This window comes from Salvelinus alpinus, chromosome 5 (genome assembly GCF_045679555.1).
Source record: "Salvelinus alpinus chromosome 5, SLU_Salpinus.1, whole genome shotgun sequence".
Taxonomy (NCBI): domain Eukaryota; kingdom Metazoa; phylum Chordata; class Actinopteri; order Salmoniformes; family Salmonidae; genus Salvelinus; species Salvelinus alpinus.
In genome coordinates this window covers 5,803,217-5,828,438 of record NC_092090.1, presented here as the reverse complement: position 1 = coordinate 5,828,438, position 25,222 = coordinate 5,803,217, and the positions used below count along the sequence as shown (strand labels likewise).

General features: G+C 53.6%; 1 protein-coding gene across 1 annotated transcript in view; it reads right to left on the bottom strand.

Moving 5' to 3' along the window:
• The window catches only part of plekhg4 (pleckstrin homology domain containing, family G (with RhoGef domain) member 4), a gene marked incomplete at its 5' end in the record, with an annotated part of 143,492 nt that overhangs the window by 88,111 nt on the left and 30,159 nt on the right, over positions 1–25,222 (bottom strand). Inside the window, 1 exon segment of the mRNA XM_071400415.1 lies at positions 15,525–15,663. Within this exon segment, the coding sequence (XP_071256516.1) occupies positions 15,525–15,663 (139 nt within the window).

The following is a 25,222-nucleotide window of genomic DNA, read 5'->3' as shown; positions in this document are numbered from 1 at the left end:
TACTGTTTTTCTGTACTATTCTACTGTATCTAAGTCCATTCCGCTCTGACATCGCTTGTCCACATATATCAAGTCTTAATTCATTCCTACTTAGATTTACGTGTATTTTGGGGTATATGTTGTGAAACTGTTAGATATTACTTGTTAGATATTACTGGAGGTTGGATAACTCTGCTATAATGCATCATAGCTGAGTTATAAGCTGTTATGTACCTCCTTGAATCCCTCTCCAGGCTCCTGAACCATGATAAACTCCAGGTCCTGCCTGATACAGAGTCCGAGACCGTAGTCCATATCCCTATAACCAGCCCCTATCCCTATAACCAGCCCCTAGTCCCTATAACCAGCCCCTATGCCTATAACCAGTCCCTAGGCCCTATAACCAGCCCCTAGTCCCTATTACCAGCCCCTATCCCTATAACCAGCCCCTATCCCTATAACCAGCCCCTATCCCTATAACCAGCCCCTATCCCCTATAACCAGCCCCTATCCCCTATAACCAGCCCCTATCCCTATAACCAGCCAATATCCCGTATCCCTATAACCAGTCCCTAGTCCCTATAACCAGCCCCTAGTCCCTATAACCAGCCCCTAGTCCCTATAACCAGCCCCTATCCCCTATCCCTATAACCAGCCCCTAGTCCCTATAACCATCCCCTATCCCTATAACCAGTCCCTATCCCCTATCCCTATAACCAGCCCCTATCCCCTATAACCAGCCCCTAGTCCCTATAACCAGCCCCTAGTCCCTATAACCAGCCCCTAGTCCCTATAACCAGCCCCTATCCCTATAACCAGCCCCTAGTCCCTATAACCATCCCCTATCCCTATAACCAGCCCCTAGTCCCTATAACCAGCCCCTATCCCTATAACCAGCCCCTATCCCTATAACCAGCCCCTAGTCCCTATAACCAGCCCCTATCCCTATAACCAGCCCCTAGTCCCTATAACCAGCCCCTATCTCTATAACCAGCCCCTAGTCCCTATAACCAGCCCCTATCCCTATAACCAGCCCCTATCCCTATAACCAGCCCCTATCCCTATAACCAGCCCCTATCCCTATAACCAGCCTCTATCCCTATAACCAGCCCCTATCCCTATAACCAGCCACTATCCCGTATCCCTATAACCAGCCCCTATCCCTATAACCAGCCCCTAGTCCCTATAACCAGCCCCTATTCCCCTATAACCAGCCCCTATCCCCTATAACCAGCACCTGGTCCCTATAACCAGCCCCTATTCCCCTATCCCTATAACCAGCCCCTATCCCCTATAAACAGCCCCTAGTCCCTATAACCAGCCCCTATCCCTATAACCAGCCCCTAGTCCCTATAACCAGCCCATAGTCCCTATAACCAGCCCCTATTCCCCTATCCCTATAACCAGCCCCTATCCCTATAACCAGCCCCTAGTCCCTATAACCAGCCCCTATTCCTATATCCCTATAACCAGCTCATATCCCTATAACCACCCCTATCCCTATAACCAGCCCCTAGTCCCTATAACCAGCCCCTAGTCCCTATAACCAGCCCCTAGTCCCTATAACCAGCCCCTATCCCTATAACCAGCCCCTAGTCCCTATAACCAGCCCCTATCCCTATAACCAGCCCCTAGTCCCTATAACCAGCCCATAGTCCCTATAACCAGCCCCTATTCCCCTATCCCTATAACCAGCCCCTATCCCTATAACCAGCCCCTAGTCCCTATAACCAGCCCCTATTCCTATATCCCTATAACCAGCTCATATCCCTATAACCACCCCTATCCCTATAACCAGCCCCTAGTCCCTATAACCAGCCCCTATCCCCTATAACCAGCACCTGGTCCCTATAACCAGCCCCTATTCCCCTATCCCTATAACCAGCCCCTATCCCCTATAACCAGCCCCTAGTCCCTATAACCAGCCCCTAGTCCCTATAACCAGCCCCTATCCCTATAACCAGCCCCTAGTCCCTATAACCAGCCCCTATTCCCCTATCCCTATAACCAGCCCCTATCCCCTATAACCAGCACCTGGTCCCTATAACCAGCCACTATCCCGTATCCCTATAACCAGCACCTGGTCCCTATAACCAGCCCCTATTCCCCTATCCCTATAACCAGCCACTATCCCGTATCCCTATAACCAGCCCCTAGTCCCTATAACCAGCCCCTATCCCTATAACCAGCCCCTATCCCTATAACCAACCCCTATCCCCTATAACCAGCCCATAGTCCCTATAACCAGCCCCTAGTCCCTATAACCAGCCCCTATCCCTATAACCAGCCCCTAGTCCCTATAACCAGCCCCTATTCCCCTACCCCTATAACCAGCCCCTATCCATATAACCAGCCCCTAGTCCCTATAACCAGCCCCTATCCCTATAACCAGCCCCTAGTCCCTATAACCAGCCCCTATTCCCCTATCCCTATAACCAGCCCCTATCCCCTATAACCAGCACCTGGTCCCTATAACCAGCCCATATTCCCCTATCCCTATAACCAGCCCCTATCCCTATAACCAGCCCCTAGTCCCTATAACCAGCCCCTAGTCCCTATAACCAGCCCCTATCCCCTATAACCAGCCCCTAGTCCCTATAACCAGCCCCTATCCCTATAACCAGCCCCTAGTCCCTATAACCAGCCCCTATCCCTATAACCAGCCCATATCCCTATAACCAACCCTTATCCCTATAACCAACCCTTAACCCTATAACCAGCCCCTATCCCTATAACCAGCCCCTATCCCCTATAACCAGCCCCTAGTCCCTATAACCAGCGCCTATAACCAACCCTTATCCCTATAACCAACCCTTAACCCTATAACCAGCCCCTATCCCTATAACCAGCCCCTAGCCCTAACCTCACCTCCTTGAATCCCTGCTCCAGCCCTATACCCCAGCCCTTCTCACCTCCTTGAATCCCTGCTCCAGCCCTATACCCCAGCCCTTCTCACCTCCTTGAATCCCTGCCCCAGCCCTATACCCCAGTCCCTCTCACCTCCTTGAATCCCTGCTCCAGCCCTATACCCCAGCCCCTCTCACCTCCTTGAATCCCTTCCCCAGCCCTATACCCCAGCCCTTCTCACCTCCTTGAATCCCTGCCCCAGCCCTATACCCCAGTCCCTCTCACCTCCTTGAATCCCTGCTCCAGCCCTATACCCCAGCCCTTCTCACCTCCTTGAATCCCTACTCCAGCCCTATACCCCAGCCCTTCTCACCTCCTTGAGTCCCTGCCCCAGCCCTATACCCCAGCCATTCTCACCTCCTTGAGTCCCTGCTCCAGCCCTATACCCCAGCCCTTCTCACCTTCTTGAATCCCTGCCCCAGCCCTATACCCCAGCCCTTCTCACCTCCTTGAGTCCCTGCTCCAGCCCTATACCCCAGCCCTTCTCACCTCCTTGAATCCCTGCCCCAGCCCTATACCCCAGCCCTTCTCACCTCCTTGAATCGCTGCTCCAGCCCTATACCCCAGCCCTTCTCACCTCCTTGAATCCCTGCTCCAGTCCTATACCCCAGCCCTTCTCACCTCCTTGAATCCCTGCTCCAGTCCTATACCCCAGCCCCTCTCACCTCCTTGAATCCCTGCCCCAGCCCTATATCCCAGCCCCTCTCACCTCCTTGAATCCCAGCCCTATACCCCAGCCCCTCTCACCTCCTTGAATCCCTGCCCCAGCCCTATACCCCAGCCCTTCTCACCTCCTTGAATCCCAGCCCCAGCCCTATACCCCAGCCCTTCTCACCTCCTTGAATCCCTGCTCCAGCCCTATACCCCAGCCCTTCTCACCTCATTGAATCCCTGCTCCAGCCCTATACCCCAGCCCCTTCTCACCTCCTTGAATCCCAGCCCTATACCCCAGCCCCTGTCACCTCCTTGAATCCCTGCTCCAGCCCTATACCCCAGCCCCTGTCACCTCCTTGAATCGCTGCTCCAGCCCTATACCCCAGCCCCCCTCACCTCCTTGAATCCCTGCTCCAGCCCTATACCCCAGCCCCTTCTCACCTCCTTGAATCCCTTCCCCAGCCCTATACCCCAGCCCCCCTCACCTCCTTGAATCCCTGCTCCAGCCCCTTCTCACCTCCTTGAGTCCCTGCCCCAGTCCTAACACCCAGCCCCTGTCACCTCCTTGAATCCCTGCTCCAGCCCTATACCCCAGCCCTTCTCACCTCCTTGAATCCCTGCTCCAGTCCTATACCCCAGCCCCTGTCACCTCCTTGAATCCCTGCCCTATACCCCAGCCCCTCTCACCTCATTGAATCCCAGCCCTATACCCCAGCCCTTTACCCCAGCCCCTCTCACCTCCTTGAATCCCAGCTCCAGCCCTATACCCCAACCCTTCTCACCTCCTTGAATCCCTGCTCCAGCCCTATACCCCAGCCCTTCTCACCTCCTTGAATCCCAGCCCCAGCCCTATACCCCAGCCCTTCTCACCTCCTTGAATCCCAGCCCCAGCCCTATACCCCAGCCCTTCTCACCTCCTTGAATCCCAGTCCCAGCCCTATACCCCAGCCCTTCTCACCTCCTTGAATCCCTGCTCCAGCCCTATACCCCAGCCCTTCTCACCTCCTTGAATCCCTGCTCCAGCCCTATACCCCAGTCCTTCTCACCTCCTTGAATCCCTGCTCCAGCCCTATACCCCAGCCCCCCTCACCTCCTTGAATCCCAGTCCTATACCCCAGCCCCTCTCACCTCCTTGAATCCCTGCTCCAGCCCTATACCCCAGCCCTTCTCACCTCCTTGAATCCCTGCTCCAGCCCTATACCCCAGCCCTATACCCCAGTCCCTCTCACCTCCTTGAATCCCTGCTCCTGCCCTATACCCCAGCCCTTCTCACCTCCTTGAATCCCTGCTCCAGCCCTATACCCCAGCCCTTCTCACCTCCTTGAATCCCTGCTCCAGCCCTATACCCCAGCCCTTCTCACCTCCTTGAATCCCTGCTCCAGCCCTATAACCCAGTCCCTCTCACCTCCTTGAATCCCTGCTCCAGCCCTATACCCCAGTCCCTCTCACCTCCTTGAATCCCTGCTCCAGCCCTATACCCCAGCCCCTCTCACCTCCTTGAATCCCTGCTCCAGCCCTATACCCCAGTCCCTCTCACCTCCTTGAATCCCTGCTCCAGCCCTATACCCCAGTCCCTCTCACCTCCTTGAATCCCTGCTCCAGCCCTATACCCCAGTCCCTCTCACCTCCTTGAATCCCTGCTCCAGCCCTATACCCCAGCCCTTCTCACCTCCTTGAATCCCTGCTCCAGCCCTATACCCCAGCCCCTCTCACCTCCTTGAATCCCTGCTCCAGCCCTATACCCCAGCCATTCTCACCTCCTTGAATCCCTGCTCCAGCCCTATACCCCAGCCATTCTCACCTCCTTGAATACCTGCTCCAGCCCTATACCCCAGTCCCTCTCACCTCCTTGAATCCCTGCTCCAGCCCTATACCCCAGCCCCTCTCACCTCCTTGAATCCCTGCTCCAGCCCTATACCCCATCCCCTCTCACCTCCTTGAATCCCTGCTCCAGCCCTATACCCCAGCCCTTCTCACCTCCTTGAATCCCTGCTCCAGTCCTATACCCCAGCCCTTCTCACCTCCTTGAATCCCTGCTCCAGTCCTATACCCCAGCCCTTCTCACCTCCTTGAATCCCTGCTCTATACCCCAGTCCCTCTCACCTCCTTGAATCCCTGCTCCAGTCCTATACCCCAGCCCTTCTCACCTCCTTGAATCCCTGCTCTATACCCCAGCCCCCCTCACCTCCTTGAATCCCTGCTCCAGTCCTATACCCCAGCCCCTCTCACCTCCTTGAGTCCTTGCTCCAGCCCTATACCCCAGCCCCTCTCACCTCCTTGAATCCCTGCTCCAGCCCTATACCCCAGCCCTTCTCACCTCCTTGAATCCCTGCTCTATACCCCAGTCCCTCTCACCTCCTTGAATCCCTGCTCCAGCCCTATACCCCAGCCCTTCTCACCTCCTTGAATCCCTGCTCCAGTCCTATACCCCAGCCCCTCTCACCTCCTTGAATCCCTGCTCCAGCCCTATACCCCAGCCCCTCTCACCTCCTTGAATCCCAGCCCCAGCCCTATACCCCAGCCCTTCTCACCTCCTTGAATCCCAGTCCCAGCCCTATACCCCAGCCCTTCTCACCTCCTTGAATCCCTGCTCCAGCCCTATACCCCAGCCCTTCTCACCTCCTTGAATCCCTGCTCCAGCCCTATACCCCAGTCCTTCTCACCTCCTTGAATCCCTGCTCCAGCCCTATACCCCAGCCCCCCTCACCTCCTTGAATCCCAGTCCTATACCCCAGCCCCTCTCACCTCCTTGAATCCCTGCTCCAGCCCTATACCCCAGCCCTTCTCACCTCCTTGAATCCCTGCTCCAGCCCTATACCCCAGCCCTATACCCCAGTCCCTCTCACCTCCTTGAATCCCTGCTCCTGCCCTATACCCCAGCCCTTCTCACCTCCTTGAATCCCTGCTCCAGCCCTATACCCCAGCCCTTCTCACCTCCTTGAATCCCTGCTCCAGCCCTATACCCCAGCCCTTCTCACCTCCTTGAATCCCTGCTCCAGCCCTATAACCCAGTCCCTCTCACCTCCTTGAATCCCTGCTCCAGCCCTATACCCCAGTCCCTCTCACCTCCTTGAATCCCTGCTCCAGCCCTATACCCCAGCCCCTCTCACCTCCTTGAATCCCTGCTCCAGCCCTATACCCCAGTCCCTCTCACCTCCTTGAATCCCTGCTCCAGCCCTATACCCCAGTCCCTCTCACCTCCTTGAATCCCTGCTCCAGCCCTATACCCCAGTCCCTCTCACCTCCTTGAATCCCTGCTCCAGCCCTATACCCCAGCCCTTCTCACCTCCTTGAATCCCTGCTCCAGCCCTATACCCCAGCCCCTCTCACCTCCTTGAATCCCTGCTCCAGCCCTATACCCCAGCCATTCTCACCTCCTTGAATCCCTGCTCCAGCCCTATACCCCAGCCATTCTCACCTCCTTGAATACCTGCTCCAGCCCTATACCCCAGTCCCTCTCACCTCCTTGAATCCCTGCTCCAGCCCTATACCCCAGCCCCTCTCACCTCCTTGAATCCCTGCTCCAGCCCTATACCCCATCCCCTCTCACCTCCTTGAATCCCTGCTCCAGCCCTATACCCCAGCCCTTCTCACCTCCTTGAATCCCTGCTCCAGTCCTATACCCCAGCCCTTCTCACCTCCTTGAATCCCTGCTCCAGTCCTATACCCCAGCCCTTCTCACCTCCTTGAATCCCTGCTCTATACCCCAGTCCCTCTCACCTCCTTGAATCCCTGCTCCAGTCCTATACCCCAGCCCTTCTCACCTCCTTGAATCCCTGCTCTATACCCCAGCCCCCCTCACCTCCTTGAATCCCTGCTCCAGTCCTATACCCCAGCCCCTCTCACCTCCTTGAGTCCTTGCTCCAGCCCTATACCCCAGCCCCTCTCACCTCCTTGAATCCCTGCTCCAGCCCTATACCCCAGCCCTTCTCACCTCCTTGAATCCCTGCTCTATACCCCAGTCCCTCTCACCTCCTTGAATCCCTGCTCCAGCCCTATACCCCAGCCCTTCTCACCTCCTTGAATCCCTGCTCCAGTCCTATACCCCAGCCCCTCTCACCTCCTTGAATCCCTGCTCCAGCCCTATACCCCAGCCCCTCTCACCTCCTTGAATCCCTGCTCCAGCCCTATACCCCAGCCCTATACCCCAGCCCCTCTCACCTCCTTGAATCCCTGCTCTATACCCCAGTCCATCTCACCTCCTTGAATCCCTGCTCCAGCCCTATACCCCAGCCCTTCTCACCTCCTTGAATCCCTGCTCCAGCCCTATACCCCAGCCCTATACCCCAGTCCCTCTCACCTCCTTGAATCCCTGCTCCAGCCCTATACCCCAGTCCCTCTCACCTCCTTGAATCCCTGCTCCAGCCCTATACCCCAGCCCTTCTCACCTCCTTGAATCCCTGCTCCTGCCCTATACCCCAGCCCTTCTCACCTCCTTGAATCCCTGCTCCAGCCCTATACCCCAGCCCTTCTCACCTCCTTGAATCCCTGCTCCAGCCCTATACCCCAGCCCTTCTCACCTCCTTGAATCCCTGCTCCAGCCCTATACCCCAGTCCCTCTCACCTCCTTGAATCCCTGCTCCAGCCCTATACCCCAGTCCCTCTCACCTCCTTGAATGCCTGCTCCAGCCCTATACCCCAGCCCTTCTCACCTCCTTGAATCCCTGCTCCAGCCCTATACCCCAGCCCCTCTCACCTCCTTGAATCCCTGCTCCAGCCCTATACCCCAGCCATTCTCACCTCCTTGAATCCCTGCTCCAGCCCTATACCCCAGCCATTCTCATATCCTTGAATCCCTGCTCCAGCCCTATACCCCAGTCCCTCTCACCTCCTTGAATCCCTGCTCCAGCCCTATTTCCCAGCCCTATACCCCAGCCCCTCTCACCTCCTTGAATCCCTGCTCCAGCCCTATACCCCAGCCCCTCTCACCTCCTTGAATCCCTGCTCCAGCCCTATACCCCAGCCCTTCTCACCTCCTTGAATCCCTGCTCCAGTCCTATACCCCAGCCCTTCTCACCTCCTTGAATCCCTGTTCCAGTCCTATACCCCAGCCCTTCTCACCTCCTTGAATCCCTGCTGTATACCCCAGTCCCTCTCACCTCCTTGAATCCCTGCTCCAGTCCTATACCCCAGCCCCTCTCACCTCCTTGAGTCCTTGCTCCAGCCCTATACCCCAGCCCTTCTCACCTCCTTGAATCCCTGCTCTATACCCCAGTCCCTCTCACCTCCCTGAATCCCTGCTCCAGCCCTATACCCCAGCCCTTCTCACCTCCTTGAATCCCTGCTCCAGTCCTATACCCCAGCCCCTCTCACCTCCTTGAATCCCTGCTCCAGCCCTATACCCCAGCCCCTCTCACCTCCTTGAATCCCTGCTCCAGCCCTATACCCCAGCCCCTCTCACCTCCTTGAATCCCTGCTCCAGCCCTATACCCCAGCCCTTCTCACCTCCTTGAATCCCTGCTCCAGCCCTATAACCCAGTCCCTCTCACCTCCTTGAATCCCTGCTCCAGCCCTATACCCCAGTCCCTCTCACCTCCTTGAATCCCTGCTCCAGCCCTATACCCCAGCCCCTCTCACCTCCTTGAATCCCTGCTCCAGCCCTATACCCCAGTCCCTCTCACCTCCTTGAATCCCTGCTCCAGCCCTATACCCCAGTCCCTCTCACCTCCTTGAATCCCTGCTCCAGCCCTATACCCCAGTCCCTCTCACCTCCTTGAATCCCTGCTCCAGCCCTATACCCCAGCCCTTCTCACCTCCTTGAATCCCTGCTCCAGCCCTATACCCCAGCCCCTCTCACCTCCTTGAATCCCTGCTCCAGCCCTATACCCCAGCCATTCTCACCTCCTTGAATCCCTGCTCCAGCCCTATACCCCAGCCATTCTCACCTCCTTGAATACCTGCTCCAGCCCTATACCCCAGTCCCTCTCACCTCCTTGAATCCCTGCTCCAGCCCTATACCCCAGCCCCTCTCACCTCCTTGAATCCCTGCTCCAGCCCTATACCCCATCCCCTCTCACCTCCTTGAATCCCTGCTCCAGCCCTATACCCCAGCCCTTCTCACCTCCTTGAATCCCTGCTCCAGTCCTATACCCCAGCCCTTCTCACCTCCTTGAATCCCTGCTCCAGTCCTATACCCCAGCCCTTCTCACCTCCTTGAATCCCTGCTCTATACCCCAGTCCCTCTCACCTCCTTGAATCCCTGCTCCAGTCCTATACCCCAGCCCTTCTCACCTCCTTGAATCCCTGCTCTATACCCCAGCCCCCCTCACCTCCTTGAATCCCTGCTCCAGTCCTATACCCCAGCCCCTCTCACCTCCTTGAGTCCTTGCTCCAGCCCTATACCCAAGCCCCTCTCACCTCCTTGAATCCCTGCTCCAGCCCTATACCCCAGCCCTTCTCACCTCCTTGAATCCCTGCTCTATACCCCAGTCCCTCTCACCTCCTTGAATCCCTGCTCCAGCCCTATACCCCAGCCCTTCTCACCTCCTTGAATCCCTGCTCCAGTCCTATACCCCAGCCCCTCTCACCTCCTTGAATCCCTGCTCCAGCCCTATACCCCAGCCCTTCTCACCTCCTTGAATCCCTGCTCCAGTCCTATACCCCAGCCCTTCTCACCTCCTTGAATCCCTGCTCCAGCCCTATACCCCAGCCCTATACCCCAGTCCCTCTCACCTCCTTGAATCCCTGCTCCAGCCCTATACCCCAGTCCCTCTCACCTCCTTGAATCCCTGCTCCAGCCCTATACCCCAGCCCTTCTCACCTCCTTGAATCCCTGCTCCTGCCCTATACCCCAGCCCTTCTCACCTCCTTGAATCCCTGCTCCAGCCCTATACCCCAGCCCTTCTCACCTCCTTGAATCCCTGCTCCAGCCCTATACCCCAGCCCTTCTCACCTCCTTGAATCCCTGCTCCAGCCCTATACCCCAGTCCCTCTCACCTCCTTGAATCCCTGCTCCAGCCCTATACCCCAGTCCCTCTCACCTCCTTGAATCCCTGCTCCAGCCCTATACCCCAGTCCCTCTCACCTCCTTGAATCCCTGCTCCAGCCCTATACCCCAGCCCTTCTCACCTCCTTGAATCCCTGCTCCAGCCCTATACCCCAGCCCCTCTCACCTCCTTGAATCCCTGCTCCAGCCCTATACCCCAGCCATTCTCACCTCCTTGAATCCCTGCTCCAGCCCTATACCCCAGCCATTCTCACATCCTTGAATCCCTGCTCCAGCCCTATACCCCAGTCCCTCTCACCTCCTTGAATCCCTGCTCCAGCCCTATTTCCCAGCCCTATACCCCAGCCCCTCTCACCTCCTTGAATCCCTGCTCCAGCCCTATACCCCAGCCCCTCTCACCTCCTTGAATCCCTGCTCCAGCCCTATACCCCAGCCCTTCTCACCTCCTTGAATCCCTGCTCCAGTCCTATACCCCAGCCCTTCTCACCTCCTTGAATCCCTGTTCCAGTCCTATACCCCAGCCCTTCTCACCTCCTTGAATCCCTGCTCTATACCCCAGTCCCTCTCACCTCCTTGAATCCCTGCTCCAGTCCTATACCCCAGCCCCTCTCACCTCCTTGAGTCCTTGCTCCAGCCCTATACCCCAGCCCTTCTCACCTCCTTGAATCCCTGCTCTATACCCCAGTCCCTCTCACCTCCCTGAATCCCTGCTCCAGCCCTATACCCCAGCCCTTCTCACCTCCTTGAATCCCTGCTCCAGTCCTATACCCCAGCCCCTCTCACCTCCTTGAATCCCTGCTCCAGCCCTATACCCCAGCCCCTCTCACCTCCTTGAATCCCTGCTCCAGCCCTATACCCCAGCCCCTCTCACCTCCTTGAATCCCTGCTCCAGCCCTATACCCCAGCCCTTCTCACCTCCTTGAATCCCTGCTCCAGTCCTATACCCCAGCCCTTCTCACCTCCTTGAATCCCTGCTCCAGTCCTATACCCCAGCCCTTCTCACCTCCTTGAATCCCTGCTCTATACCCCAGTCCCTCTCACCTCCTTGAATCCCTGCTCCAGTCCTATACCCCAGCCCTTCTCACCTCCTTGAATCCCTGCTCCAGTCCTATACCCCAGCCCCTCTCACCTCCTTGAATCCCTGCTCCAGCCCTATACCCCAGCCCTTCTCACCTCCTTGAATCCCTGCTCCAGTCCTATACCCCAGCCCCTCTCACCTCCTTGAATCCCTGCTCCAGCCCTATACCCCAGCCCCTCTCACCTCCTTGAATCCCTGCTCCAGCCCTATACCCCAGCCCTATACCCCAGCCCCTCTCACCTCCTTGAATCCCTGCTCTATACCCCAGTCCATCTCACCTCCTTGAATCCCTGCTCCAGCCCTATACCCCAGCCCTTCTCACCTCCTTGAATCCCTGCTCCAGCCCTATACCCCAGCCCTATACCCCAGTCCCTCTCACCTCCTTGAATCCCTGCTCCAGCCCTATACCCCAGTCCCTCTCACCTCCTTGAATCCCTGCTCCAGCCCTATACCCCAGCCCTTCTCACCTCCTTGAATCCCTGCTCCTGCCCTATACCCCAGCCCTTCTCACCTCCTTGAATCCCTGCTCCAGCCCTATACCCCAGCCCTTCTCACCTCCTTGAATCCCTGCTCCAGCCCTATACCCCAGCCCTTCTCACCTCCTTGAATCCCTGCTCCAGCCCTATACCCCAGTCCCTCTCACCTCCTTGAATCCCTGCTCCAGCCCTATACCCCAGTCCCTCTCACCTCCTTGAATCCCTGCTCCAGCCCTATACCCCAGTCCCTCTCACCTCCTTGAATCCCTGCTCCAGCCCTATACCCCAGCCCTTCTCACCTCCTTGAATCCCTGCTCCAGCCCTATACCCCAGCCCCTCTCACCTCCTTGAATCCCTGCTCCAGCCCTATACCCCAGCCATTCTCACCTCCTTGAATCCCTGCTCCAGCCCTATACCCCAGCCATTCTCACATCCTTGAATCCCTGCTCCAGCCCTATACCCCAGTCCCTCTCACCTCCTTGAATCCCTGCTCCAGCCCTATTTCCCAGCCCTATACCCCAGCCCCTCTCACCTCCTTGAATCCCTGCTCCAGCCCTATACCCCAGCCCCTCTCACCTCCTTGAATCCCTGCTCCAGCCCTATACCCCAGCCCTTCTCACCTCCTTGAATCCCTGCTCCAGTCCTATACCCCAGCCCTTCTCACCTCCTTGAATCCCTGTTCCAGTCCTATACCCCAGCCCTTCTCACCTCCTTGAATCCCTGCTCTATACCCCAGTCCCTCTCACCTCCTTGAATCCCTGCTCCAGTCCTATACCCCAGCCCCTCTCACCTCCTTGAGTCCTTGCTCCAGCCCTATACCCCAGCCCTTCTCACCTCCTTGAATCCCTGCTCTATACCCCAGTCCCTCTCACCTCCCTGAATCCCTGCTCCAGCCCTATACCCCAGCCCTTCTCACCTCCTTGAATCCCTGCTCCAGTCCTATACCCCAGCCCCTCTCACCTCCTTGAATCCCTGCTCCAGCCCTATACCCCAGCCCCTCTCACCTCCTTGAATCCCTGCTCCAGCCCTATACCCCAGCCCCTCTCACCTCCTTGAATCCCTGCTCCAGCCCTATATCCCAGCCCTTCTCACCTCCTTGAATCCCTGCTCCAGTCCTATACCCCAGCCCTTCTCACCTCCTTGAATCCCTGCTCCAGTCCTATACCCCAGCCCTTCTCACCTCCTTGAATCCCTGCTCTATACCCCAGTCCCTCTCACCTCCTTGAATCCCTGCTCCAGTCCTATACCCCAGCCCCTCTCACCTCCTTGAGTCCTTGCTCCAGCCCTATACCCCAGCCCTTCTCACCTCCTTGAATCCCTGCTCTATACCCCAGTCCCTCTCACCTCCCTGAATCCCTGCTCCAGCCCTATACCCCAGCCCTTCTCACCTCCTTGAATCCCTGCTCCAGTCCTATACCCCAGCCCCTCTCACCTCCTTGAATCCCTGCTCCAGCCCTATACCCCAGCCCCTCTCACCTCCTTGAATCCCTGCTCTATACCCCAGTCCCTCTCACCTCCTTGAATCCCTGCTCCAGCCCTATACCCCAGCCCTTCTCACCTCCTTGAGTCCTTGCTCCAGCCCTATATCCCAGCCCCTCTCACCTCCTTGAATCCCTGCTCCAGCCCTATACCCCAGCCCTTCTCACCTCCTTGAATCCCTGCTCTATACCCCAGTCCCTCTCACCTCCTTGAATCCCTGCTCCAGCCCTATACCCCAGCCCCTCTCACCTCCTTGAATCCCTGCTCCAGCCCTATACCCCAGCCCCTCTCACCTCCTTGAATCCCTGCCCCAGCCCTATACCCCAGCCCCTCTCACCTCCTTGAATCCCTGCTCCAGCCCTATACCCCAGCCCCTCTCACCTCCTTGAATCCCTGCTCCAGCCCTATACCCCAGCCCTTTACCCCAGCCCCTCTCACCTCCTTGAATCCCTGCTCCAGCCCTATACCCCAGCCCCTCTCACCTCCTTGAATCCCTGCCCCAGCCCTATACCCCAGCCCCTCTCACCTCCTTGAATCCCTGCCCCAGCCCTATACCCCAGCCCCTCTCACCTCCTTGAATCCCTGCTCCAGCCCTATACCCCAGTCCCTCTCACCTCCTTGAATCCCTGCTCCAGCCCTATACCCCAGCCCCTCTCACCTCCTTGAATCCCTGCTCCAGCCCTATACCCCAGCCCCTCTCACCTCCTTGAATCCCTGCTCCAGCCCTATACCCCAGTCCCTCTCACCTCCTTGAATCTCTGCTCCAGCCCTATACCCCAGTCCCTCTCACCTCCTTGAATCCCTGCTCCAGCCCTATACCCCAGCCCTTTACCCCAGCCCCTCTCACCTCCTTGAATCCCTGCCCCAGCCCTATACCCCAGTCCCTCTCACCTCCTTGAATCCCTGCTCCAGCCCTATACCCCAGCCCCTCTCACCTCCTTGAATCCCTGCTCCAGCCCTATACCCCAGCCCCTCTCACCTCCTTGAATCCCTGCTCTATACCCCAGTCCCTCTCACCTCCTTGAATCCCTGCTCCAGCCCTATACCCCAGCCCTTCTCACCTCCTTGAGTCCTTGCTCCAGCCCTATATCCCAGCCCCTCTCACCTCCTTGAATCCCTGCTCCAGCCCTATACCCCAGCCCTTCTCACCTCCTTGAATCCCTGCTCTATACCCCAGTCCCTCTCACCTCCTTGAATCCCTGCTCCAGCCCTATACCCCAGCCCTATACCCCAGCCCCTCTCACCTCCTTGAATCCCTGCTCCAGCCCTATACCCCAGCCCCTCTCACCTCCTTGAATCCCTGCCCCAGCCCTATACCCCAGCCCCTCTCACCTCCTTGAATCCCTGCTCCAGCCCTATACCCCAGCCCCTCTCACCTCCTTGAATCCCTGCTCCAGCCCTATACCCCAGCCCCTCTCACCTCCTTGAATCCCTGCTCCAGCCCTATACCCCAGCCCCTCTCACCTCCTTGAATCCCTGCCCCAGCCCTATACCCCAGCCCCTCTCACCTCCTTGAATCCCTGCCCCAGCCCTATACCCCAGCCCCTCTCACCTCCTTGAATCCCTGCTCCAGCCCTATACCCCAGTCCCTCTCACCTCCTTGAATCCCTGCTCCAGCCCTATACCCCAGCCCCTCTCACCTCCTTGAATCCCTGCTCCAGCCCTATACCCCAGCCCCTCTCACCTCCTTGAATCCCTGCTCCAGCCCTATACCCCAGTCCCTCTCACCTCCTTGAATCTCTGCTCCAGCCCTATACCCCAGTCCCTCTCACCTCCTTGAATCCCTGCTCCAGCCCTATACCCCAGCCCTTTACCCCAGCCCCTCTCACCTCCTTGAATCCCTGCCCCAGCCCTATACCCCAGTCCCTCTCACCTCCTTGAATCCCTGCTCCAGCCCTATACCCCAGCCCCTCTCACCTCCTTGAATCCCTGCTCCAGCCCTATACCCCAGTCCCTCTCACCTCCTTGAATCCCTGCTCCAGCCCTTTACCCCAGCCCCTCTCACCTCCTTGAATCCCTGCTCCAGACTCTTGAACTCCATGATAAAGTCCAGTTCCTGAGTGCGTTGGTTGGACAGCATCACCAGCCTGTGAACCAGCTCATCCACCTGATCATACAGACCAGCCACAACCTCTACGGCATCTCTGGAGGGACACACAGAGAGAGAGAGATAGTCCTTTAGACCTCCAGCAGCACAGAGAGAGGCAGGCTCCTTTAGACTTCTAGGATAGACTCTCTTGACTCAGACGACAGCTAGGATAGACTCACTTGACTCAGACGACAGCTAGGATAGACTCACTTGACTCAGACGACAGCTAGGATAGACTCTCTGACACAGAGGACAGCTAGGATAGACTCTCTTGACTCAGAGGACTATCTTCCACCAAAATCAAACTTCTGATGTTTTAACTGTAGAAGAAAGATGTGAGTGTATTGTCGACCGTCCTCTCTGAAGAAAAGTAAATATGTCCCCCCTCTGAGTGCTGTTCTTTAGTTGCTGCTAGTCAGAGCCGTTCTGTGGTACTACTGCACACTGTGGTCATCACTGACACGGACTGACAGGGCAGGCTGACATCTCACTGGATCACCAGTTGAATTGATTGACATGGGATTGGATGTTTTGATTGAGTTGAGGGATGAGAGATGAGAGTTTTGATTGGATGACCTGGTTTGAGTGACAGAGCAGAGTGTGTGTGTGTGTGTGTGTACTCTACCGTGTCTATCTGCTTCCTTGTCCGTTGTGTGTGTGTGTGTTGTTAAGGAAACATTAGCTCAGGGCTCCAGCAGCAGACACTGACTGAGTACATTGTGAAGGAAGCCTGGGCTGAAGCCCGGGTGGATGATGACAACATGACTTCATAGCCCCTAGCTGGCTCTACTGTAGTCCAGTATTACAGTACACTGCATTGTCCTCACGTTATACTGTACATCCATACTCTGTTTCCCCTACAATTAGACTAACTCACACGCAACAGTTAGACCAACTCACACACAACAGTTAGACCAACTCACACGCAACAGTTAGACCAACTCACACACAACAGTTAGACCAACTCACACGCAACAGTTAGACCAACTCACACACAACAGTTAGACCAACTCACACACAACAGTTAGACCAACTCACACACAACAGTTAGACCAACTCACACGCAACAGTTAGACCAACTCACACACAACAGTTAGACCAACACACACACAACAGTTAGACCAACTCACACACACAACAGTTAGACCAACTCACACAACAGTTAGACCAACACACACACAACAGTTAGACCAACTCACACACAACAGTTAGACCAACACACACACAACAGTTAGACCAACTCAGACACAACAGTTAGACCAACTCACACACAACAGTTAGACCAACTCAGACACAACAGTTAGACCAACTCACACACAACAGTTAGACCAACTCACACACACAACAGTTAGACCAACTCACACACAACAGTTAGACCAACTCACGCACAACAGTTAGACCAACTCACACACAACAGTTAACCCAACTCACACACACAACAGTTAGACCAACTCACACACAACAGTTAGACCAACTCACACACAACAGTTAACCCAACTCACACACAACAGTTAACCCAACTCACACACACAACAGTTAACCCAACTCACACACATAACAGTTAGACCAACTCACACACAACAGTTAGACCAACTCACACACAACAGTTAGACCAACTCACACACATAACAGTTAGACCAACTCACACACAACAGTTAGACCAACTCACACACAACAGTTAGACCAACTCACACACAACAGTTAGACCAACTCACACACAACAGTTAGCCCAACTCACACACAACAGTTAACCCAACTCACACACAACAGTTAGACCAACTCACACACAACAGTTAGACCAACTCACACACAACAGTTAGACCAACTCACACGCAACAGTTAACCCAACTCACACACACAACAGTTAACCCAACTCACACACATAACAGTTAGACCAACTCACACACAACAGTTAGACCAACTCACACACAACAGTTAGACCAACTCACACACATAACAGTTAGACCAACTCACACACAACAGTTAGACCAACACACACACAACAGTTAGACCAACACACACACAACAGTTAGACCAACTCACACACAACAGTTAGACCAACTCACACACAACAGTTAGACCAACTCACACACAACAGTTAACCCAACTCACACACACAACAGTTAGACCAACTCACACACAACAGTTAGACCAACTCACACACAACAGTTAGTCTGACTCACACACAACAGTTAGACCAACTCACATACACAACAGTTAGCCCAACTCACACACACAACAGTTAGACCAACTCACACACACAACAGTTAGCCCAACTCACACACACAACAGTTAGACCAACTCACACACACAACAGTTAGACCAACTCACACACAACAGTTAGACCAACTCACACACACTACAGTTAGACCAACTCACACACAACAGTTAGACCAACTCACACACACAATAGTTAGTGGTTAGAGCGTTGGGTCAGTAACTGAAAGGTTGCTGGGTGGCTGGATCGAATCCCCAAGGTAAAAATCTGGCGTTCTGCCCCTGAACAAGGCAGTTAACCCACCGTTCCCCTGAACAAGGCGGTTAACCCACCGTTCCCCTGAACAAGGCGGTTAACCCACCGTTCCCCTGAACAAGGCGGTTAACCCACCGTTCCCCTGAACAAGGCGGTTAACCCACCGTTCCCCTGAACAAGGCAGTTAACCCACCGTTCCCCTGAACAAGGCAGTTAACCCACCGTTCCCCTGAACAAGGCAGTTAACCCACTGTTCCCCTGAACAAGGCAGTTAACCCACTGTTCCCCTGAACAAGGCAGTTTAACCCACTGTTCCCCTGAACAAGGCAGTTAACCCACTGTTCCCCTGAACAAGGCAGTTAACCCACTGTTCCCCTGAACAAGGCAGTTAACCCACTGTTCCCCTGAACAAGGCAGGTAACCCACCGTTCCCCTAAACAAGGCAGTTAACCCACTGTTCCCCTGAACAAGGCAGTTAACCCACTGTTCCCCTGAACAAGGTAGTTAACCCACTGTTCCCCTGAACAAGGCAGTTAACCCACCGTTCCCCTGAACAAGGCAGTTAACCCACTGTTCCCCTGAACAAGGCAGTTAACCCACCGTTCCCCTGAACAAGGCAGTTAACCCACTGTTCCCCTGAACAAGGTAGTTAACCCACTGTTCCCCTGAACAAGGCAGTTAACCCACTGTTCCCCTGAACAAGGCAGTTAACCCACCGTTCCCCTGAACAAGGCAGTTAACCCACCGTTCCCCTGAACAAGGCAGTTAACCCACCGTTCCCCTGAACAAGGTAGTTAACCCACTGTTCCCCTGAACAAGGCAGTTAACCCACTGTTCCCCTGAACAAGGCAGTTAACCCACCGTTCCCCTGAACAAGGTAGTTAACCCACTGTTCCCCTGAACAAGGCAGTTAACCCACCGTTCCCCTGAACAAGGCAGTTAACCCACTGTTCCCCTGAACAAGGCAGTTAACCCACTGTTCCCCTGAACAAGGCAGTTAACCCACTGTTCCCCTGAACAAGGCAGTTAACCCACCGTTCCCCTGAACAAGGCAGTTAACCCACCGTTCCCCTGAACAAGGCAGTTAACCCACCGTTCCCCTGAACAAGGCAGTTAACCCACTGTTCCCCTGAACAAGGTAGTTAACCCACTGTTCCCCTGAACAAGGCAGTTAACCCACCGTTCCCCTGAACAAGGCAGTTAACCCACCGTTCCCCTGAACAAGGCAGTTAACCCACTGTTCCCCTGAACAAGGCAGTTAACCCACTGTTCCCCTGAACAAGGCAGTTAACCCACTGTTCCCCTGAACAAGGCAGTTAACCCCCCGTTCCCCTGAACAAGGCAGTTAACCCACCGTTCCCCTGAACAAGGCAGTTAACCCACTGTTCCCCTGAACAAGGTAGTTAACCCACTGTTCCCCTGAACAAGGCAGTTAACCCACTGTTCCCCTGAACAAGGCAGTTAACCCACCGTTCCCCTGAACAAGGCAGTTAACCCACTGTTCCCCTGAACAAGGCAGTTAACCCACCGTTCCCCTGAACAAGGCAGTTAACCCACCGTTCCCCTGAACAAGGCAGTTAACCCACTGTTCCCCTGAACAAGGCAGTTAACCCACTGTTCCCCTGAACAAGGCAGTTAACCCACTGTTCCCCTGAACAAGGCAGTTAACCCACCGTTCCCCTGAACAAGGCAGTTAACCCACCGTTCCCCTGAACAAGGCAGTTAACCCACCGTTCCCCTGAACAAGGCAGTTAACCCACCGTTCCCCTGAACAAGGCAGTTAACCCACCGTTCCCCTGAACAAGGCAGTTAACCCACCGTTCCCCTGAACAAGGCAGTTAACCCACCGTTCCCCTGAACAAGGCAGTTAACCCACTGTTCCCCTGAACAAGGTAGTTAACCCACTGTTCCCCTGAACAAGGCAGTTAACCCACCGTTCCCCTGAACAAGGCAGTTAACCCACCGTTCCCCTGAACAAGGCAGTTAACCCACTGTTCCCCTGAACAAGGCAGTTAACCCACTGTTCCCCTGAACAAGGCAGTTAACCCACCGTTCCCCTGAACAAGGCAGTTAACCCACCGTTCCCCTGAACAAGGCAGTTAACCCACTGTTCCCCTGAACAAGGCAGTTAACCCACTGTTCCCCTGAACAAGGCAGTTAACCCACCGTTCCCCTGAACAAGGCAGTTAACCCACTGTTCCCCTGAACAAGGCAGTTAACCCACTGTTCCCCTGAACAAGGCAGTTAACCCACTGTTCCCCTGAACAAGGCAGTTAACCCACCGTTCCCCTGAACAAGGCAGTTAACCCACTGTTCCCCTGAACAAGGCAGTTAACCCACTGTTCCCCTGAACAAGGTAGTTAACCCACTGTTCCCCTGAACAAGGCAGTTAACCCACTGTTCCCCTGAACAAGGCAGTTAACCCACTGTTCCCCTGAACAAGGTAGTTAACCCACTGTTCCCCTGAACAAGGCAGTTAACCCACTGTTCCCCTGAACAAGGCAGTTAACCCACTGTTCCCCTGAACAAGGCAGTTAACCCACTGTTCCCCTGAACAAGGCAGTTAACCCACTGTTCCCCTGAACAAGGTAGTTAACCCACTGTTCCCCTGAACAAGGCAGTTAAACCACTGTTCCCCTGAACAAGGCAGTTAACCCCCCGTTCCCCTGAACAAGGCAGTTAACCCACCGTTCCCCTGAACAAGGCAGTTAACCCACTGTTCCCCTGAACAAGGTAGTTAACCCACTGTTCCCCTGAACAAGGCAGTTAACCCACTGTTCCCCTGAACAAGGCAGTTAACCCACCGTTCCCCTGAACAAGGCAGTTAACCCACTGTTCCCCTGAACAAGGCAGTTAACCCACTGTTCCCCTGAACAAGGCAGTTAACCCACTGTTCCCCTGAACAAGGTAGTTAACCCACTGTTCCCCTGAACAAGGCAGTTAACCCACTGTTCCCCTGAACAAGGCAGTTAACCCACTGTTCCCCTGAACAAGGCAGTTAACCCACTGTTCCCCTGAACAAGGCAGTTAACCCACCGTTCCCCTGAACAAGGCAGTTAACCCACTGTTCCCCTGAACAAGGCAGTTAACCCACTGTTCCCCGGGCGTAGAAGACGTGGATGTTGATTATGGCATAACCAAACCCCCCCACCTCTCTGATTCAGAGGGGTTTGGGTTAATTGCGGAAGACACCATTTCAGTTGAATACATTCAGTTGTCCAACTGACCAGGTATCCCACCTTTCCTGTCTGAACACACTCTGTCTGCCCCCTGCTGGCAGAGATAGGGGACACACACAACAAAACTACAAAATCAACTTTATTCCGGTGAATTGGTGTGGAATGACTTGACTGTCATGTTGCCCCAGCAACGGTAGAACCAGCGTGGTGCTGCCCTAGCGACAGGCTGGACGGCAGGGGTTCTGTTGTCATGCTAATGTCTGGCGGCATGCCGACTGGACCAGGCTGTCAATCACAATCGCTTTGTCCAGGAGAAAAAGAGAAGGATGGGCTTAGGAAGGCGTCTTCCTGAACTGTCACAACTGAGACCGACAGACAGTGGGCTTTGGTTTTTGGCTGTAGGATCTGATAGGCTGGGCCAGGGAGGGTGGGAGGGAGTTGTTCACAGCCTCAAATGGAGACTGTGTGTAAATCATAAATAAATGCAAGGCGAGAAACACCCACGGCGAGGGGTCCCGTCAGTCTGCTGATGGAGGATCAACGGTAAACAATGAGTCTGGATCTCTGTGTGTCTCCTCAGTAGGGGATCGACGGTTCAATAGTGTGTTATAATCCAGCTACGACCTGGGGCCTTATAACAGAGAGAAGCTTCATAAGGAGATCACTGAGAGTCGTAGAGATGACCTTGACTACAACGCCAGTAGGGAGACACTGTATTATAACACATGTCTATAACTACAGTAGATATTATAACACAGGTCTACAGTATATATTATAACACAGGTCTATAACTACAGTAGATATTATAACACAGGCCTACAGTAGATATTATAACACAGGCCTATAACTACAGTAGATATTATAACACAGGCCTATAACTACAGTAGATATTATAACACAGGCCTATAACTACAGTAGATATTATAACACAGGTCTATAACTACAGTAGATATTATAACACAGGCCTACAGTAGATATTATAACACAGGCCTATAACTACAGTAGATATTATAACACAGGTCTACAGTATATATTATAACACAGGCCTATAACTACAGTAGATATTATAACACAGGTCTATAACTACAGTAGATATTATAACACAGGCCTACAGTAGATATTATAACACAGGTCTATAACTACAGTAGATATTATAACACAGGCCTATAACTACAGTAGATATTATAACACAGGCCTAGAGTAGATATTATAACACAGGCCTATAACTACAGTAGATATTATAACACAGGCCTATAACTACAGTAGATATTATAACACAGGTCTATAACTACAGTAGATATTATAACACAGGTCTATAACTACAGTAGATATTATAACACAGGCCTATAACTACAGTAGATATTATAACACAGGCCTACAGTAGATATTATAACACAGGCCTATAACTACAGTAGATATTATAACACAGGCCTATAACTACAGTAGATATTATAACACAGGCCTATAACTACAGTAGATATTATAACACAGGTCTATAACTACAGTAGATATTATAACACAGGTCTATAACTACAGTAGATATTATAACACAGGCCTATAACTACAGTAGATATTATAACACAGGCCTACAGTAGATATTATAACACAGGTCTATAACTACAGTAGATATTATAACACAGGTCTATAACTACAGTAGATATTATAACACAGGCCTACAGTAGATATTATAACACAGGCCTATAACTACAGTAGATATTATAACACAGGTCTATAACTACAGTAGATATTATAACACAGGTCTATAACTACAGTAGATATTATAACACAGGCCTACAGTAGATATTATAACACAGGCCTACAGTAGATATTATAACACAGGCCTATAACTACAGTAGATATTATAACACAGGCCTATAACTACAGTAGATATTATAACACAGGTCTATAACTACAGTAGATATTATAACACAGGCCTATAACTACAGTAGATATTATAACACAGGCCTATAACTACAGTAGATATTATAACACAGGTCTATAACTACAGTAGATATTATAACACAGGTATATAACTACAGTAGATATTATAACACAGGCCTATAACTACAGTAGATATTATAATATAATAATAATAATAATAACAATTATAACAATACGACCCCATACTGACACACAGAGTGATGTTACTGCAACAATACGACCCCATACTGACACACCAGGTCTCATACCATGAGACTAAAAGCAGCATCCCACCCTGCATCCCACTGCTGTCTTGCCTCTGAAGCTAAGCAGGGTTGGTCCTGGTCGGTCCCTGGATGGGAGACTAGAACCAAAACTCAGTCTTTCTGTTGTCATGTCTCCACTCCTCCTACAGCCGACCAGAACCAGAACAAGTCTTTCTGTTGTCATGTCTCCACTTCCCCTACAGCCGACCAGAACCAAAACAAGTCCTCAGTCTTTCTGTTGTCATGTCTCCACTTCCCCTACAGCCGACCAGAACCAGAACAAGTCTTTCTGTTGTCATGTCTCCACTCCTCCTACAGCCGACCAGAACCAGAACAAGTCTTTCTGTTGTCATGTCTCCACTCCTCCTACATCCGACCAGAACCAGAACAAGTCTTTCTGTTGTCATGTCTCCACTCCTCCTACAGCTGACCAGAACCAAAACAAGTCCTCAGTCTTTCTGTTGTCATGTCCCCACTTCCCCTACAGCCGACCAGAACCAAAACAAGTCTTTATGTTGTCATGTCTCCACTTCCCCTACAGCCGACCAGAACCAGAACAAGTCTTTCTGTTGTCATGTCTCCACTCCCCCTACAGCCGACCAGAACCAAAACAAGTCTTTCTGTTGTCATGTCTCCACTTCCCCTACAGCCGACCAGAACCAGAACAAGTCTTTCTGTTGTCATGTCTCCACTCCTCCTACAGCCGACCAGAACCAAAACAAGTCTTTCTGTTGTCATGTCTCCACTTCCCCTACAGCCGACCAGAACCAAAACAAGTCTTTCTGTTGTCATGTCTCCACTTCCCCTACAGCCGACCAGAACCAGAACAAGTCTTTCTGTTGTCATGTCTCCACTTCCCCTACAGCCGACCAGAACCAAAACAAGTCTTTCTGTTGTCATGTCTCCACTCCTCCTACAGCCGACCAGAACCAGAACAAGTCCTCAGTCTTTCTGTTGTCATGTCTCCACTCCTCCTACAGCCGACCAGAACCAAAACAAGTCCTCAGTCTTTCTGTTGTCATGTCTCCACTTCCCCTACAGCCGACCAGAACCAAAACAAGTCTTTCTGTTGTCATGTCTCCACTCCCCCTACAGCCGACCAGAACCAAAACAAGTCTTTCTGTTGTCATGTCTCCACTCCCCCTACAGCCGACCAGAACCAGAACAAGTCTTTCTGTTGTCATGTCTCCACTCCCCCTACAGCCGACCAGAACAAGTCTTTCTGTTGTCATGTCTCCACTCCCCCTACAGCCGACCAGAACCAGAACAAGTCTTTCTGTTGTCATGTCTCCACTCCTCCTACATCACACCACGCCGTTCTCTCCGATCTCCTCATAAAGCCCTGACTTCCTCCAAAACAAGACCTTCTCCTCAGGCACGGGTCCTTTAAGACTGACCCCAAAGACACAACACCCAGACAAAGCATTTCTCTGACTCGGACAACCCCACCAGCACAGGAACAACAAACATATCAAAAGCATTTATCTGCAAGGCCCCAGAAGTTAGGAACTAGAGGGAAACATCCCCCCCCATGTTTGAGTGAGTTGGAAATGCCCTCTAGTCAGGAGCAGGTAGGGAGAGTACATTCCTGAGCAATGGGAGGGGTGTGGCGGGCAGAGCCTGAGGTGACAGGATCAGGAAAGGGGTTAGTCACAGGAAGGAAGTAGACTGAATCACATCATGACATAACAGCAGGGGAAAGCACTGCTAGCTGGTGACAACAGACATAGGCTGGGTCCCTAATGATTCCCTATGGGTGTAGACATAACACGGAGA